At 38.4% G+C, this 18,477-nt stretch overlaps 1 protein-coding gene across 2 annotated transcripts in view; it reads right to left on the reverse strand.

Annotated features, from left to right (window-relative positions):
* Nucleotides 1-18,477, reverse strand: part of ERICH3 (glutamate rich 3) — a 73,534-nt gene that overhangs the window by 35,333 nt on the left and 19,724 nt on the right. For both annotated transcript variants that reach the window (XM_075181912.1, XM_075181911.1), the window contains exons 4-11: nt 17,730-17,801; nt 16,384-16,509; nt 11,961-12,122; nt 9,138-9,341; nt 7,537-7,717; nt 5,734-5,920; nt 3,788-4,062; nt 1,742-1,978 (exon numbers count right to left, since the gene is read on the reverse strand). In XM_075181912.1, the coding sequence (XP_075038013.1) occupies nt 1,742-1,978; nt 3,788-4,062; nt 5,734-5,920; nt 7,537-7,717; nt 9,138-9,341; nt 11,961-12,122; nt 16,384-16,509; nt 17,730-17,801 (1,444 nt within the window). The remainder of the gene's footprint in view (nt 1-1,741; nt 1,979-3,787; nt 4,063-5,733; nt 5,921-7,536; nt 7,718-9,137; nt 9,342-11,960; nt 12,123-16,383; nt 16,510-17,729; nt 17,802-18,477) is intronic.

Raw genomic sequence — 18,477 nt, forward strand, 5'->3', positions numbered from 1 at the left:
AAAATAAATAGATAAAAATAAATGTATATTATAAAGCTTTTGATCTAAGCTCATATTAAATAAATTATGATTTTACTGGCTAGTTTAGGGAACGGTAATGGGAACCTATATTGCTCCTACAACATGTAACCTATACCATGTAATTATATGAATGTGATTTTGGATAGTTAACTGCTTATTCCACTTGAAACTAAAAATGTATTTTTGACTGAGCTTAGGTGACCTGAAAATATAGTTTTAATTACTGATGCATGATGGATACTGCAATTTGTTATATTCCATGATGGTTCTAACAGTCTGTGCAGAAGATGTTCCCTGTTATTAAAGCTCCTCTTCTGTGATTGAACTTTCACTTACATGAATGTGCAACTTCTGGGAAAGGAGCTTTGACAACCCAAACAAAGCCTGTAAAGTTTACTTCAGGTCCCCTAGTTGCACCCAAAAGTATTTTTTCTGTTTGGTAGTGTTGGATTTGAACACATTTTATAGGCTATATGCTTATATTGATATTTTATAATGTGGTGTTACAGGTTAGTTGTTGGTTAATTCTGTCATGTGTTTGAGAAAATTTGCCATACAAGTAAGAGGCTGGGGTTAATTTATCCGATGCCCCGTTAGAAGCTTCAGTGTATGGGACAGTTAGTTTCTTTTTCTCTTTTATTTTTCCTTGGAGCTTTTTTTCTTTGTAACTAGGTAATGGAAGAATGATAATGCTAATGTAACTGAAAGTGCTAAGCAATCAGGCAGAACGGTGCTGTACACTTTAAAACAATATAATGGTCCTACTAAAACGTGTAATGCCATGTAGTTTGCTCAGCTTGTACATAATAATGGCCCTTCCATAAGTTCCAATAAAACAGGTGGATATTATCCTGAAACGGTTTAAATTTTTAGGAAACCATCACCAAGCAATGACTAAATCAAGGCCATACCTGGTGGTATTTTGGTTAAATAATGGCAAGTTTCCAGCAATATATACTTGGTGACAATGGTGTATCATAAGGTCCCTGATCCCTGAAATCACTGCAGACAGAGGTCATAAGGAATGATGTTAGTAAAAATCAGAAGCGTGGAAGCATTTTTCACATTGAAAACGCGTGACCATTAAGCAGATAGCGGCTTCCACAATATGAAATATCACACAGCGCTGCAAAAGATCATTACTGCATAGCACTTTTGAATTATTTTGCTAGGTGAAGATCCCCTATTTGTAGTGGCTGGTGAAGTGGGCCCCACCTCCGTCCTTCCACTAGGGCCTAAATTCACACAGATACGTCACTTCCCAGCAACACAGTCGCGGGTCCACTGCACAATTTTCTATACCATGGTCAGTGACAGAGAAAACTGCTGTTTGCAGTAATCAAAGACTGAAAAATTGATAGAAGCAGGCACTAAATGCCAATGTATTCATTTGAATGCCATCATAATATATGTCCAACATTTAAATGTTTATCAGTGAAAACTGTGTTATTTGTGATATATTTGCTGCTCCGTGATACTTTGTTACAATACACATTGTAGATAGGTTTAATTGAAGTATCTGGTTCATTACCACCCGCAAGACCTAACTGCTGGGAAAAAAAGTACAACGTAGAATATATGCAATTATTTTTCTTTAGCAAACTCTAAGCACAATACAATAGGTATCTCTGGGAAAACACAATGCTCAGTGTAACAAAAAAGAATCCTGAAAACACTTTGGTAATGACAAGAAGAAAAGAAGAAAAAAAAGAAAACAAACCTTGTTTATCCTCTTCATAGTCACTGTCACAACGCCCATCTGTTTCATCTCTCTCGCTGTCAGAAGCCTCTGGTGCTGCTTTTGATGGTGCGTTACGACGCTCTTCCTGGTTTAAATCATCTTTTTCATCATCCAACGGTGACTTTGACTTTTCATTCACTTGATCATCAACCTGTCCTTCTTCATTATGTTTCTCATCAGGTTTGTATTCCTCCACTTCAAAATCTTCATCATAGTCTGTGGAAAGACACGCAAACTGCACTCAGAAAACTCATATACTTTAGATTACTGGAAGTTCATTTCAGTTCAAAGAGAAAGCGGCTTGGTGTGGTATGAATTCTAGTACCTGGGTAAACGGTTATAAATATGTAGCAAGGATATTATATACTGTAAACCGCGATAGTCTACAATATGGACTTGTTATTTAATTATCTATATATTAATGGAAGCCTAATGCAAAAAGCTGGCAACGAGCGTGTCCATTATGGAATTAATTTACTGGGCAGCGATCTATCTCAACTTATGGCCACCTTCTACTACAAGTCAGTGCTTTCAGCTCTGTACGCTGGTCGGACAACAGCGAAGGGATGTGACTGAGTGGCAAACTCTGCCTAGCACAGCAATTAACATACTTAATTAGGTTATCTTAAATATTTAGGGGCCCATAGGAAGATCCCCTAGTAACTTTAAAGAATCCGATTTAGGTTACTCCCTTTGCTATTCTTTTCCCCATAAAATGACCTAGGAGTCACAAATCAGCTCCATGCCAGATATACATCTGTACAGTGCAACAGAATCCTAACAATATGCCAGCCTGTAACAAAAATTGTTCTGGTAGTCTAGATCCAGGCTACATGACTATAAACTGCATTAAACAACAGTTATGCATTATAGAGTAATGTAATTATGTAATGTGGTCTAATGACTGGGATTAACACAGGTAGGTGGAATTAAATAGTGGAATTAAATGTTAGGATTTTGAATAGGAGAGAGGCAGACGTTTTATTTAATTGAAAAAACAAATAAATGACTGTATAAAAAGCTATGGTGATACTGCCACCTGCAGGACATTATGAGGCTCCACTGCAAAACAATAAGTCCAGTCAAGGCATTTTCTTTTTCTTAATATTAACTTTACATTTTCATTATGTTTATTTTAATGCAATAAGAAAATCAAATATCTCTATCTGCAGGGTATCACAATGCTTTGCCCACCATACAGGGTACTTTTACCCAATTGACTTGGTCATTGGCATTCTAAAAAAATGGAGGTAAATTAACGCCATATTCTAAAAAAAGAAAAATAGAATTTTAATTTTAACAGCACTATTTGGTTATAAACTATCTTGATAAAGGGCTAATTGGAGTCCAATTATTTGTTAAAGAATAACAAACTTTAACCACCAGTGAGTGCCTCCCGCTTGCTCTTTTGTTGTATTCCCTTACATTTGGAATTTCTGCATCCAGGCCCGAGAAACAGGGGCCTGATTCATTAAGGATCTTAAATGAAGAGGTATCTTATTTCAGTCTCCTGGACAAAACCATGTTACAATGCAAGGGGTGCAAATTAGTATTCTGTTTTGCACTTAAGTTACATACTGACTGTTTTTTCATGTAGCACACAAATATCAACTTTAAATTTCAGTGTACAAATAGGATATCAAGTATTTGTGTGCTACATGAAAAAACAGTCAGTATGTAACTTAAGTGCAAAACAGAAAAGTAATTTGCACCCCTTGCATTGTAACATGGTTTTGTCCAGGAGACTGAAATAAGATACCTCTTCATTTAAGATCCTTAATGAATCAGGCCCAAGATCATCAAATGGGAGTGCCTTCCTAAATGTATGTGGCCAATATGGTACCCTTGCTCCGAGCCCCCCTAAGCCACTGCTCTGCCCACAAAAGCTGGACCACTCATGCTCAGTTGAGGCCTTCTATTGGGTTGGGGGGCCGAGAGTCAAGAACGTCATTGCCGAAACCCCTATCAACATGTTGCCCAAGATGCACTGTTCCATATATATATATATATATATATAAAATGTACCTTCCTTAGCTTCATCGTCTGCTTCATACTCGTCCGTCTTGCAGTCATTCTTTCCTTCATCTTCTTCCTCTCCATACTCTTCATAGTCCATGTTTGATTTATCTTCTATTTTCTCATCATCATCCTCGTGGACTGAGATGGTCTGTGCTAATTTACCATCAACTTCATCATAGTATATTGTTTCAGAAACCTCATCATCCTTGTCGTCTTTATCTTTTGTCTTATTCTTTGGTGGAGGAGATGGTTTTTTATCCAGGCCCATTGCAATGATGCACCTAACAGGAAAGACGTAATGATTAAGTTGTACTTGGAGGGCACATGCTGGAGCTGTTGCAGAAGAAGTATGTCCTCCTCCAAAAATATGTGTTTATAAAGCAAACAATTTAGTGCTAATTGTTCATTTATCTGCAGTACACATCACAACATAAACATGTTACTGCTATTAGAATTCTGAAAGGTATAATAAATAGTTAGCAACAGAGATACACAATAAAATAAAGTAGCATAGATAGTAAATACAATAAATATAGTCAACTGGAACAAGGCGCTAAACCCATAGACTTAAAGGACTTAAATAACTGATGTAAATTTTTCTGCTTGCGATTATTACTCCAAATTTACACATTTGGGCACAACGAAGGGTGAAGGACATTACTATCCACAATTTTTTTTATTGATTCACATTTCCATTTGATAAGATGAGCCGCACACCTTCTGTACATATTTCCTGCTGTGTCCTGTTCGAAAAACTCTTGTATGTCACGCAAAGGGTTAATTGTTCTTCAGAGTTCAACGACAGCAAAAAACAGTAGCAGTGTCAGCCTGCAAATTCTCCATCCCTGACAACAGCACAGGTTTTCTGAACCATCACAAAAAAGGACAAGTTCTAGCCAGGGGTGGGTGAATCGGGGGAGATGGCCTAATTTGTTCCAATTGTTGGCCTATACCCTTTTTGTATATTCAAGCTTTTTGAACAGTACAACAATTAGGGCCACATTAATAAATTGTGGAGGATATCAGGTCTTTTGTACTTCTCCAAAGCAACGTTAACATACGTTAAAAAAAATTCTAGCACTGCACCTTAATGAAGTCAGAGTGTGGGTCAAGCCATAGCTAGTGTAGATCCACAATTGTGTACCTTGTGCAGAGGAAACTCTGGCTCTCTGACGCTGTATTCCCCAAGTGCAGATGAGGTTTTGGTCTTCTGGGGCCTGATTCATTAAGGATCTTAACTTAAGAAACTTCTTATTTAAGTCTCCTGGACAAAACCATGTTACAATGCAAGGGGTGCAAATTAGTATTCTGTTTTGCACATAAGTTAAATACTGACTGTTTCTTTATGTAGCACACACATATCAACTTTAAATTTCACTGTACAAATAAGGTATCAAGTATTTGTGTGTTACTTGAAAAAACAGTCAGTATTTAACTTATGTGCAAAACAGAATACTAATTTGCACCCCTTGCATTGTAACATGGTTTTGTCCAGCAGACCTAAATAAGAAGTTTCTTAAGTGAATATCGTTAATGAATCAGGCCCCATGTCTTCTACTTATGGGTGTTTCATCCACAGTTACCTGTTTCCTGCTTTTCTGCATTTTGGCATAGCAGCAAGACACCCACTTTCTCAAAAGGTTGTTGCTTCCAACACTTTCATGGTGCCAAATCTAATCTCTTGTGGGTTAACATTCCATTTTTATTTTAAAAAAAAATGAAACTATATTTCTATTTCTTACAATACAAAGCAAGTAGAGTAATACTGAGAGTAACATAATAACCAAATGCAAAGGTGCAGAAGTCGGTATTGACCGATCCAACATTTGCCTTCATTATATAACTTGCGCTACATTGATCAATGCAAATTGCTGAGGTTTTTTTTGGTGCACATTTGTAGTTTGTTAGTAAGTAACCCTTCGATACCGAGAATTGTATTTATCATACTGTACCTGTAACAAGGAGAAGCTCCCTCGATGTTGATGAGTCCAAAATATCCATTTTTGCCCCCGAGTCTCGCTCCTTTGCGATGTTTGTATTCACAGCAAGAACTCAAGCGCTCCACCTGGATCCCATTGATGTAAAAGGTGAGGCTGAATGGATACCCACGGTGCCGTCTGGAGACTAAATTAAAACACTCTGAAACAGAACAGGAACATTGTCAGTATATGTTCATGCTTCATCCCGCCCTCTCCGTTCTGCCTCTGACCGTCGCCTCTCTTCCCCCCCTTATAACTTCCTCGCACGCGCGTATCCAAGACTTCGCCCGCGCTGCCCCCCTCCACTGGAACAAGCTCCCTCCCTCCATCAGAACTTCCCCTAATCTGTCCAGTTTCAAACGGGCCCTAAAAACCCACCTTTTTCTTAAAGCCTTTCTGTCTCCCACTTAACTTCCTACCTTATCTTCTGCCTCCATCCCCCTACTCTCCCTCTCTCCCCTGCGTCTCTCTGTCTGTCCACCCCTCCCCTTAGTTTGTACGCTCCTCTGAGCAGGGCCATCTCTCCTCCTGTTTCCACCACTTCTAACTCTGCTCTCCAGCTGCTTAGCCCTCCTTTCTCGAGGGTCCTCCTCCCCACGTCCACTCTCGCTCCCTCCTCCCCCCTGGGGGTCTCCCTGTCTTCCGCGCCCTCCTTCTTGGGCCCCGTCGTTTGCGGATCCTCCCTCCCCCTTCCCCGCCCCCCTAGCTGTGCATTGAGCTTACTGAGTTACTGTGCTTACTGTTTACTGTACTGTGCTGTCTCCCATTGTATTGTAATTTTGTTTGTCTCTGTACGGCGCTGCGGACGCCTTGTGGCGCCTTATAAATAAATATTAATAATAATAATATGTTCCTGTAATAAGAGATACATACAATCTATAGAACACACTCTTAGCATTATACAAAACATTTCCTATTGTACTTGTTGCAATACAATATTACACATATTCATTAAGCACATTAGTATAACTATCAAATTAGTGACAGCAAATGAAATTCACTAAAATCAACCAAACAATTAAATCATATACACAATTACCAAGTCGACGGATTAAATTCCCTATGTACATGGATATAAAAAGTTAACATTTTACTCATTTTTATCTTTGTTTATTGCAGAATCGCTTGCTGAAAATTTACACCTTACCCTAATTGTTAGACTTAGTTCAAATAAAAATATTATTATATTATTGTGACACAGCAGTATGAAATACTATACAGAATTCCAATCTTCCGGACCAGCAGTCTTTCTATAGATATTAAATAGATAACTAGAGACTGTTACCAGGCAGGAATTCTTAAATATGTTTCTTGACCTTCACAAATAAGCAAACAAGATTGTATCAGAGAGAATATTAAATACATTATGCTTACTTGAATTCTAACACAAACTCAAATAATCTGGGCACAAGAGCTGATAATCAAAGTGATTTTAATCAGTTATTGGTTTTGTTTTTATCTCTTCCTCATCACACCTTGTCATTTATATTTAGTACAATTATACTACTTTTTTCTACTTTTTACATTTCTGCCAAGTGTGTCAATTTATCAGTCACACTGTGTCTGTTATGTTAGGGAACCCCTTTCCTCCTAATATCGCAATCTGCTACATAGGAGTGAAATAGAGCTTGGTGAACTTAATTAGTTAACTAAAAACACTATAGTTATTTTGCATATATATATTTTGCTCAGTGTTATACAGACATATATTGATGTCACATATTGGCATGACTTGGTCTTTAAAGAGAAATGTATCATGTCTACGTGGTTCCTCACCTTCTTCCAGGAGTCTTCCTTTAAAAATACAAAGGTTTTCCCCACCACAATGCTGCTGGAAGATTTTTATTTCATCTCTGTAGTCATCATCATCATGTGATAAATGCACATTTTTCCCTAGGTAAGCCATGGTGATCTTGACGTTACTGTGCATGGATGTTTTATGAAACTTTCCAGTATCCTAAAGTAAAGGAAATAAATCAATATGTCCTACCAGTAAATCAAAACAGTAGTGAATATCACCATAAAATATCTGTGTCACAAACCAGGTTTACCACTGTCTCAGATCACTGGCTTTAGGGAACTTTAATAATCTCATTCAGCTCTTGTCATACAGGGTACATGATTTATGGAAACAATGCTGCAACTGTTTACCAGTCTGAGATATTAACAAGGAATCAGGGTGCTCTGGAGATGATCTTTGAATGAGCCCATCGTACACTTGAGGTAGGAGATTTGTTGCTCTCCAGCTGTTTGTGTGGAACTACAAGTTACAGCATGCCTTGTCAATTGGAAAGCCATGGGTTCCTTAAACCTGTTCTAAACCATTCTAATCTCTAATGATGTATGTAGTATGTGCATTCTAGTTATCACCAGTGTCATATGAGTGTAACCTGAGAACATTATTTATAAAGGTACAATGCTCCAATAAACTACCCTATTTTAAAATAGAAACACCTTCACAAGTTTAACTAAAGCTAGTCCCATAGGTTAGGATTTCCCTGATTTCTATGGACAGTCCCTGTCTTCAAATGGTTTCCTCAGCTGCTGGGTACCCCTGATACATTTCTCAGTCTCAGATACAATAGCTCTGTACAGTCATTGTCATTTGGCTCTAGTATTGGTGACTGTACACAGTTTGTCCTCGATACAGTTTATCACCAATGACAGCTCTCCAATCTGCATTAGGGAGCCTAAGAAGAAGAACAGAGAGGCGCTGTGGGACACGCAAGTATGAGTGGTCTGGACTGGACTCGATATAATGTAAAAGATAAGAAATAGCCAAATCTGGCATACTATCCTTTTTACAAAGCCTTTTATTAAAAAGTTAAAACCACACCCACGTTAACACATTACTCATATTGCATATAAAAATCCTTATTGGTTAAAGTAACTTTACTCCTACCAGAAGATGTTGGGGATGTCAGCACTTTAAGTCCTGGGATCCTCCGCTGAAGTGTATAAAAGAAATCTCTTTCCAAGTCCGGCTGTAGAGAGTTTGCTTCAATCAGGTAGTTTCCCATTCAACGCGTTTCTCCTTTCTATACTAGCCACTCGAACCGGGACCTACTTTTTGCACTAGCCGCCAGGACCAGAGCCCTGGTGCAGCCGTATTGCAGGGCCCGATCACAGACAGCATTGGCAAAAGGCCCTGTCCTCATTTAAAGGATTATATAAATGGGTAGGTCACTGTCTGCCATCAGATCATCACACTCAGCTCCTGATATATGCTTCAAATCCATGGAAAAATATTGCCGGAGAAGGAGATTTATAACAAACTGGGGCGTTGACCTTAGCACCTTAAAATTGTTACAGATACTATATGTAAATATGTATCAACAGGCTATAAACACTGATTCACTATGTATGAGGAAATATACCTTAGCGGGGATCTCAAGCCCATTAGGAGCCGTGGTGGGACGGAAGCGCCTTCCTCTGGACGAAGTTGTCATTGTCTGCTTAGGGTGTTTCTGGGGTGGTGGCGGAACAGGCATGACAAAGTTGTTAATGATGGGAAGACGATAAGGTGATATTCCCACAGAATGATCCTTTGTGCTCATTATTCTTATTATATCTTTTTCGGTCTGGAAACACAGATAAACATTAGTTATGGATTTGTAAGTGTAAAAAGGTATCTATTTTTCTTTTTAAAAAAATAAGTTTTTATTGAGGTTTAACAACAAATACAGGTTATATAAATGTACTTTCAGCAGTATTCGTTTTGGATGGCGGGTGATAAAGAGATTTATAACATCATAACAACATAACTCTAAGCCAAAAAAAAAAAAAAGAAAAGAATTGAATGTATCAATGAGAATATACGTTCCCAGCCATAGAAGGAGGTTATTGTTAACCTGGCACATTGAGCACAAAGACAGACAGGGGGGAGAGGACAAAGGTATCTATTTTGGTGGCATATGTATGGGTCCTAATAGTCTGGCAAATGTATAGAGACCATTTAATAAACTTATTTATGACTATTAATGTCAACCAACTCCTCGCAAAGGTAGTTCTCATTTAACCTAAGCAATATAGTTCTTATTCTTCCTAAATATTTATAAAATAACTTGTACTTATATCTTCAAGAAAAACTGCTCACAAGAGGTAGCTTTATTTAAAATGTTTTGTATTCCTAATTAACATTCTAATTGTAAAACTCATATATACTATAAAAGTGTATACCAGAGTATATTATATAAACTCAACAGGTTTTGTTTGCTCTATTAACATGAGTGGTATAGCATAGATGTTCGTACAATACATTACATTCATTGCCTGTTTTATAAATATACAAATCACTGTGTGTGTGTGTATTGATCAGCTGTGTGGTGTAAGGGTGTGTGTGGGCCAGCTTCACCTATTGTTAACAGTGTGTGACTGTATTGTGTGAGGGGGGGCTGTTGGGGGAAGAGAGAGATAGACCCTTAGGTTAGACTCCATTTTAAGCATTCAGACCACATTTCACTCTTCCGTCCATTTAACCATATCTCACACTATAAACTTGTATTTATCTAACATATAAACTTCTATAATTTATTTGGCCATTACTCACTATCCACATTCCATTCACATGGAAACTTCTAGCATCACATTATTAACCTCACACAGGGGCCATTTTGCCTAATCATGATGATCATATTAGTTTACAATGGCAGCCATTTTGCAAGCATTAGATTAGATCAACCTTCATTTTCTCTATTGTCTGAAACTCAGCCTGCTCTAAACACATTGTATATCACTTTGCTGCCATATTAACAACTTCAATTTCTCCAGCAATAAATCACATTATTTCAAAATTCACATTAAAAACTAATTCCACAATCCATTCCAAACATCACATGAACTCTAAGACTCACAGCTCAGACCAAAGACAAAGGGTACAATACTTTTTATACTCAAACACCACAATCCATTTTCATTGCATCTCCCAAATCGAATATACAGCACCGTACCACAACTGCACAGCTAAGACATTGTCAGCCATCTTACCACTACATCTAGCGACTCTGCTTCATCACAGTGCTACCTCAAATGTATACAATTCCTATCCATGAAACATCAGTCCACACAGTCCCATAATAATCTTCAATATTCATCAAAACTACAACATCACATTGTCTTACAAAACCTAACAAGCAGATACACATTATAAACATCTGCAAACCAAAGATAACTGATCACAAAACTATATATATCCAAATTCAACCACCTTCCATTCAATCCATTCAAACTCCATTATAATCCATAGCCAGCCTCTACTATAAATTGCCTTCCAGGTCACTTCAGATATACACAAACCTCCATTGCATTCAATTTACAGTTTCCAGCATGTTCAGCTAGAAGCTGTGTCTGCATTTCCTATCAGGGTGGAAGCAGGGAAGCAAGAGGGTTTCTCTTCCTCTTGTTACACGAGATCAAGCCTTTCCTCTGGGTAGAGTTAACCTTCTACAGGAAGTAGCTCACAGCATTTGATATGCAAATCTTGAGCTGCTACTCAGGTAAATACAGGATTTACAAACCTCATGTTTGTAGTGGGGAAGGGAACTCACCCTTTTTCATTAACCTAATTCAAACATGAGTGGACGTGAAGTGCAGGCAGAGGTCAGAGAGGCATTTCAAAGCCTCTCTGCTCCCTACATCGTGTGCCATGTGACTGTGGTTGCCATGGTAGTCGCATGACACCGTACAGAATTTTAAACCATTAATAGCAGCCTGAAGAAACAAACCAAGGAAAATAGTAAATACTAAGATTTTTCTTAGATCCTGCCACAGTGATTTGTGTTATAATAAAAACCCATCTCATTTTTTCATGCGATAGCTGCTTTAATAATCTTTAAATATTAAAAAGTTTCACAATTCAAACATAAATGAAAAATAAGTGTTTGCCGACAAGATATTCAATGAAGATTAATTGTTGGTTGTCTTGGGTTACTGTGCATCAACTTCCACCAACTATATATAATGCTAAATAATTTTCCATAAAAATTAATTTGTAATCATAAAAAATGTTCAAACATTGTTTAGTGACAATTTTGGTTCTGGTACAAAAATGTTCTGTTTGTGTTTGCAACATTTATAATAATAGAATATAATAATAATAATAATGCTAATAATTAATAAAATAATTAAATTACATTTTGTCTATGTTTGAAAATAAATGAAGATTATATAATAATAAAAATTATGTAATATATTAATCTCACCACAATGGCGAATCGATGTTCGTCCTCATCAGCAAAGTGATTCTGCCGCGTACCTGTGGATATTTTCGGTACATTTCCAGATGAAGGGTTTACTGGCAGCGGCTGTAGCCGCGCTGGTCGCTGCATATTTCCTGGTGCAGTCTTTGGTCGAGGTGAAGAAGCCTTTAGTATTTAAAAATCAAAATAATATTTTCTAAATTAGCACGAACATTTTACTACAGCTGTGTACATTTTTATTACAAAATTACAACGACACATAATACATGATGCAATGTTCTACACTGACACATCAAAAAATTATAAATGAGGGTTAATGAAACATTAGAAAATGTACAAATGGAATTTTTTGTTATTTCCAGTTGCAAACACTAGGGGGCAATATATGCACATGAGGAAATGAGTGTCTGAAAAACCAAAAACTTTTTTTAGACCTATATTACAAATGTTAACTCTTTTACCATAAACTTTTCTAATCTGTCAATAGTATTATAAATTGTCAGAATATATTATAAGGGGCATATTCAATTGTCGACAGAAACGCAGAAAATTTAGTTATTACGGTAATAGTGTGCGGGGAAAAAACTTTATTACCGTAATTTTCTCGCTGGATTTCAGCTCGCAGCTCCCTGAGCCGCGAGCTGAAATCCAGCTAACTACTACCGTAATAACGGTAGTAGTTTTAACGCCGCGGAAATCCGTGACAATTGAATATGCCCCTAACAATTTAAATGCATATTATGTTTAACAATAATCTGCAAATAAAGTACATGTTAGTCAAATAAGCAACATTCTGCCTTTCCATTTGTTACATAAACCAGTTTAACAGGAAGTACAATAAAGGGAGGGATCATAGATGGTCTCTCCAATAGGGTGTAGTACCATTTAACGATACTCACTACCCCGACAGCGACTACAACGACATGGCAATTCCGAACATTACTACCTCGACATGAAAAAAAACGACTTACCATGACACAGATGAAGTGATGAGATGACCCGATGTGTTGCCGACTGAGGAAGATGACGGCACATCAAAACGTGACTCCTCTTAAAATGCCGATGGAGGGACCTGACTTGTAAAGGTAAGGTTAACCCTAACCCTAACTTCTAACCCTAACCCTAACTCCTAACCCTAACCTTAACTCCTAACCCTAACTCCTAAGTCCAAACCCTAACTTCTATCCCTAACCCTTACTCCTAACCCTAACCTTAACTCCTAACCCTTAACCCTAACTCCTAACCCTTAACCCTAACTCCTAACCCTAACTCCTAACCCTTAACCCTAACTCCTAACCCTAACTCTCCTAACCCTTAACCCTAACCCTTAACCCTAACTCCTAACCCTTAATCCTAACTCCTAACCCTAATTCCTAACCCTTAACCCTAACTCCTAACCCTTAATCCTAACTCCTAACCCTAACTCCTAACCCTTAACCCTAACTCCTAACCCTTAACCCTAACTCCTAACCCTAACTCCTAACCCTAACTCCTAAGTCCAAACCCTAACTTCTATCCCTAACCCTTACTCCTAACCCTAACCTTAACTCCTAACCCTTAACCCTAACGCCTAACCCTTAACCCTAACTCCTAACCCTAACTCCTAACCCTTAACCCTAACCTTAACTCCTAACCCTAACTCTCCTAACCCTTAACCCTAACCCTTAACCCTAACTCCTAACCCTTAATCCTAACTCCTAACCCTAATTCCTAACCCTTAACCCTAACTCCTAACCCTTAATCCTAACTCCTAACCCTAACTCCTAACCCTTAACCCTAACTCCTAACCCTTAATCCTAACTCCTAACCCTAACTCCTAACCCTTAACCCTAACTCCTAACCCTTAATCCTAACTCCTAACCCTAACTCCTAACCCTTAACCCTAACTCCTAACCCTTAACCCTAACTCCTAACCCCTAAAATAATACTTACATTGGATGAATGGCAGCCGGGTCCGTCGATCAGCGCTTTAAAAGTAGTCGCGTTTTGACGTGAAGCCATTTTCTTAGTCGGTAACACATTGGGTCGTCACATCACTTCATCTGTGTCATGGTAAGTCAGTTTTTTTTCATGTCGGGGGAGTAGTCTTCGGAATTACCAGGTCATTGTATTCGCTATCAGGGTAGTCAGTATCATTAAACTGACTACCACTGCACTAATAACGGTATGTGTATTAATAATTGTACATTTAATTCAGCATATACTATTAAAAATATTTATTTTAAAAAAAAAATTGATTGACAGGTAGACTTTATTACTGGTATGCGGTATCCAACAACACAAAGATTGTAACACGTTCAATATTCAAGTTGTTTATTAAAACTATTGTTAAACGTCACGAGTCATGACACTGGTTCAAGCAGAAAACTGTTATAACATTGTCTAACACTGTTTACATCGATCGGAGAATATGAAAGAACCTTGTCACAGACATTGTGTACTCCTGTTTCAATTCATTGGGATAAAGAATATGTATCCTGGTATCACTGTAAACCTAATATATTGTTTAACTGAACTTATGTTAGTTCAGCTCTATTTAGTGCACATTGACAAGGAAGACAGAATTACTAACCATTTATCTGAGGTGAAAAGAAAAACGTTTTGCCAAACAGTAAGATATTGACAAAACATTACATTCTTTTTATTGTCTGACTGTAAATATTTATTGAATTGCTGTTATCTATGTAGCATGTTAACATAGCAAAGTGAAAGACATTAGTCACCAGCAGATTGTGGCTGTTTATACAGAACTTAACGTGTGCACACGGCTAGCTGATTAAATTCTTCAGAAAGAACCACAAACTTATTTTAAAAAACAACAACGTGGAAGCTGCACTTATGTAAAAAGTCACATGGAGACAGGGGGAGACCTAGAGGGGGGCATGGGAGGAATTTGCATAGCCACACCCCCTCCTTCACGTTGATTGGTTGGCCCTTTCCTTCCCTCCCAAATATAACACCTCTCAGCAGTAATTTTAAGGTAAGAAGATTGCTGCTAGGGAAGCAATTGCCTCGATCGCCCCTCTCTGGACTCGTCAGTGCATGGGGATAACACAAAAATCGAAATCACAAACTCTAAAAAAAATAAATCTCAAACCTGGAAGACATATATTAAAACCATACTTTTTTCAGTCTTACCAACTTGCCTTTCAGGGGCAGGTGGGTGTGCGGGGGGCGGGGCTCCGAAATCACGTCATTTTGGCCCCGCATCATTTTGCAGCGGGGGCAGGGCCAAAATGATGCCATTCTCCGGGAATCGCAGCATTTTGGCCCTAATTCGGGCAGATGCGGGAGATTGCCACACTCTCCCGGGAGTCCGGGAGACCCACCTGAAATGCGGGAGTCTCCCGGACATTCCGGGAGAGTTGGTAAGTATGATTAAAACTAGTGTTTTTTTCATACATAAACTTTTCCCTTTCTATCAGTTCGATGTCAGAGAAATCCTACATAATCTTCAAACTATCACAATCACAACCTAATGCATCTATCTCCTACCTACAAAAACAATGTGCCTCTGTGGGTGACACATGTTCCCATTTAACTAATAGGTTGATATGATTAATTCAATTAAATTAAATGAATTCCATTGATAGGCTGTGTTCTCATGAATATTTGACCAACCCAATCTATCTATCTATCTATCTATCATCATTTATTTATATAGCGCCAACATATTCCGTAGCGCTATCTATCTATCTCTCTCATATCTATCTATCTATCTATCATCATCATTTATTTATATAGCGCCAACATATTCCGTAGCGCTATCTATCTAACTCTCTCATATCTATCTATCTATCTATCATCATCATCTATTTATATAGCGCCAACATATTCCGTAGCGCTATCTATCTATCTACCATCATCATCATTGATTTATATAGCGCCAACATATTCCGTAGCGCTATCTATCTATCTATCTACCATAATCATCATTTATTTATATAGCGCCAACATATTCCGTAGCGCTATCTATCTATCTATATATCTATCTACCATCATCATCATTGATTTATATAGCGCCAACATATTCCGTAGCGCTATCTATCTATCTACCATAATCATCATTTATTTATATAGCGCCAACATATTCCGTAGCGCTATCTATCTATCTATCTACCATAATCATCATTTATTTATATAGCGCCAACATATTCCGTAGCGCTATCTATCTATCTACCATAATCATCATTTATTTATATAGCGCCAACATATTCCGTAGCGCTATCTATCTATCTATCTATCTATCTATCTACCATAATCATCATTTATTTATATAGCGCCAACATATTCCCTAGCGCTATCTATCTATCTATCTATCTCTCCACTTGTAACTATATGAAGCGTCACTGATACATTTTTACCAGACTTTTTCCAAGTTACTTTGGTCACAAACACAAAAGCGACTCATTATTTCAGCACTCACAGATTCGGATGAATCAGAATGTTCCTGGTTTCCCAGACGCCGGTTGTTCCCACTTTTAGGTCCTGTGGGGGGACGAGGAGAAAATGGTGGAAAAGTTTCTTCTTCAGCCCTGTTGGGATGATCAACCTGTAATATAAACTCATTTTAAGTGTACAGCACCCTCGTTTGCCTATTGTCAGATGAGCAATGTTAATAAATAACCCTCGCTAAATGTTCAGTATTCTAGTTTGCCTACCAGCAATTTTAGTAAACGATCCTCAGTAAGGGTACAGCACCCTAGTTTGCCTGGGGTTAGTGTCAGATGAGCAGTACTAGTAAATGATCCTCAGTAAGAGTACAGCACCCTAGTTTGCCTGAGGCTAGTGTCGGATGAGCAGTGTTAGTAAACGATCCTCAGTAAGAGTACAGCACCCTAGTTTGCCTGAGGTTAGTGTCAGGCGAGCAGTGTTAGTAAAAGACCCTCAGTAAGAGTACAGCACCCTAGTTTGCCTGTGGTTAGTGCCAGACGAGCAGAGTTAGCAAATGATCCTCAGTAAGAGTACAGCACCCTAGTTTGCCTGAAGTTACTGTCAGACGGGCAATGCTAGTAAATGACCCTCAGTAAGAGTACAGCATCCTATTTTGCCTGAGGTTAGTGTCAAACGAGCAGTGTTAGTAAATGATCCTCAGTAAGAGTACAGCACCCTAGTTTGCCTGAGGTTGGTGCCAGAGGAGCAGTGTTAGTAAATGATCCTCAGTAAGAGTACAGCACCCTAGTTTGCCCGAGGTTAGTGTCAGACGACCAGTGCTAGTAAATGATCCTCAGTAAGAGTACAGCACCCTAGTTTGCCTGAGGCTAGTGTCAGACGAGCAGTGTTAGTAAAAGACCCTCAGTAAGTGTGCAGCACCCTAGTTTGCCTGAGGCTAGTGTCAGACGAGCAGTGTTAGTAAAAGACCCTCAGTAAGAGTACAGCACCCTCTTTTGCCTGAGGCTAGTGTCAGATGAGCAGTGCTAGTAAAAGACCCTCAGTAACAGTACAGTGCCCCAGCGCCTAAAGCAAGTGTCAGACTGGTACAGCCCAAAACATGGGCTGTCAGAAGCTCCCATAAAACTGTAGAAACATGTATGAATCAAAATTACAAATGCAGTCACCAGAATATGTAAACAAATATATATATATATATATATATATTTACAGAAATTTGTAATGATTTTCTGAACCTTTAAAGTAGCAATTGCAATTCCCAATGGAGTATGTGCCATCTGTCATGAAACTAATGTGGCCCTCGCTAAATAACGCCCTCTGAACTTGGCCCTAAGCCTCATCTGACACACGTGTAGTGTAGAGTATAGAATGGAGCTTTACCTTAGTTCTGTGCACCCGTTCTTTTCTGGCAAACATTTCCAGCCTTCGTTTTATTTCAATTTGGTGGCGCCGCTGGCAAATAAAATAATACAGTTATTCAGACTGTTACCATTATCATTTCTTCTTTCTATAGAAATAGATAAATATATATTTTTACAACAAAACCTGCCTATAAATAATGCTTGTTATTTGTTCTGGAAATGTATTAAGATATTTCTCTTATTTTTTAATTTGTCTCTTTTTCTGCAGTTATTTTCTGTCTAACAGCTGTGGTTCTAATATGCAAATAGGAAAAGAGAGTGTTGTAGTTAAAAGATGGTCTCTGCCCCCAAAAGCAACACTTGTAATCCCCGCCACTATCTCCCAGTCCCTCCAATTATCATCATCATCATTAGTTATTTATATAGCGCCACTGATTCCGCAGCTCTGTACAGAGAACTCACTCACATCAGTCCCTGCCCCATTGGAGCTTACAGTCTAAATTCCCCAACACACACACACAGACTAGGGTCAATTTTGATAGCAGCCAATTAACCTACTAGTATGTTTTTGGAGTGTGGGAGGAAACCGGAGCACCCGGAGGAAACCGACGGAAACATGGGGAGAACATACAAACTCCACACAGATAAGGCCATGGTCGGGAACTGAACTCATGACCCCAGCGCTGTAAGGCAGAGGTGCTAACCACTGAGCCACCGTGCAGTCCTCACCTCAAATATAACTGCTTCTACTCCTTTCTGTTTTAAAA

Source organism: Mixophyes fleayi, chromosome 8, assembly GCF_038048845.1.
Source record: "Mixophyes fleayi isolate aMixFle1 chromosome 8, aMixFle1.hap1, whole genome shotgun sequence".
In the NCBI taxonomy this organism is placed as follows: Eukaryota; Metazoa; Chordata; class Amphibia; order Anura; family Limnodynastidae; genus Mixophyes; species Mixophyes fleayi.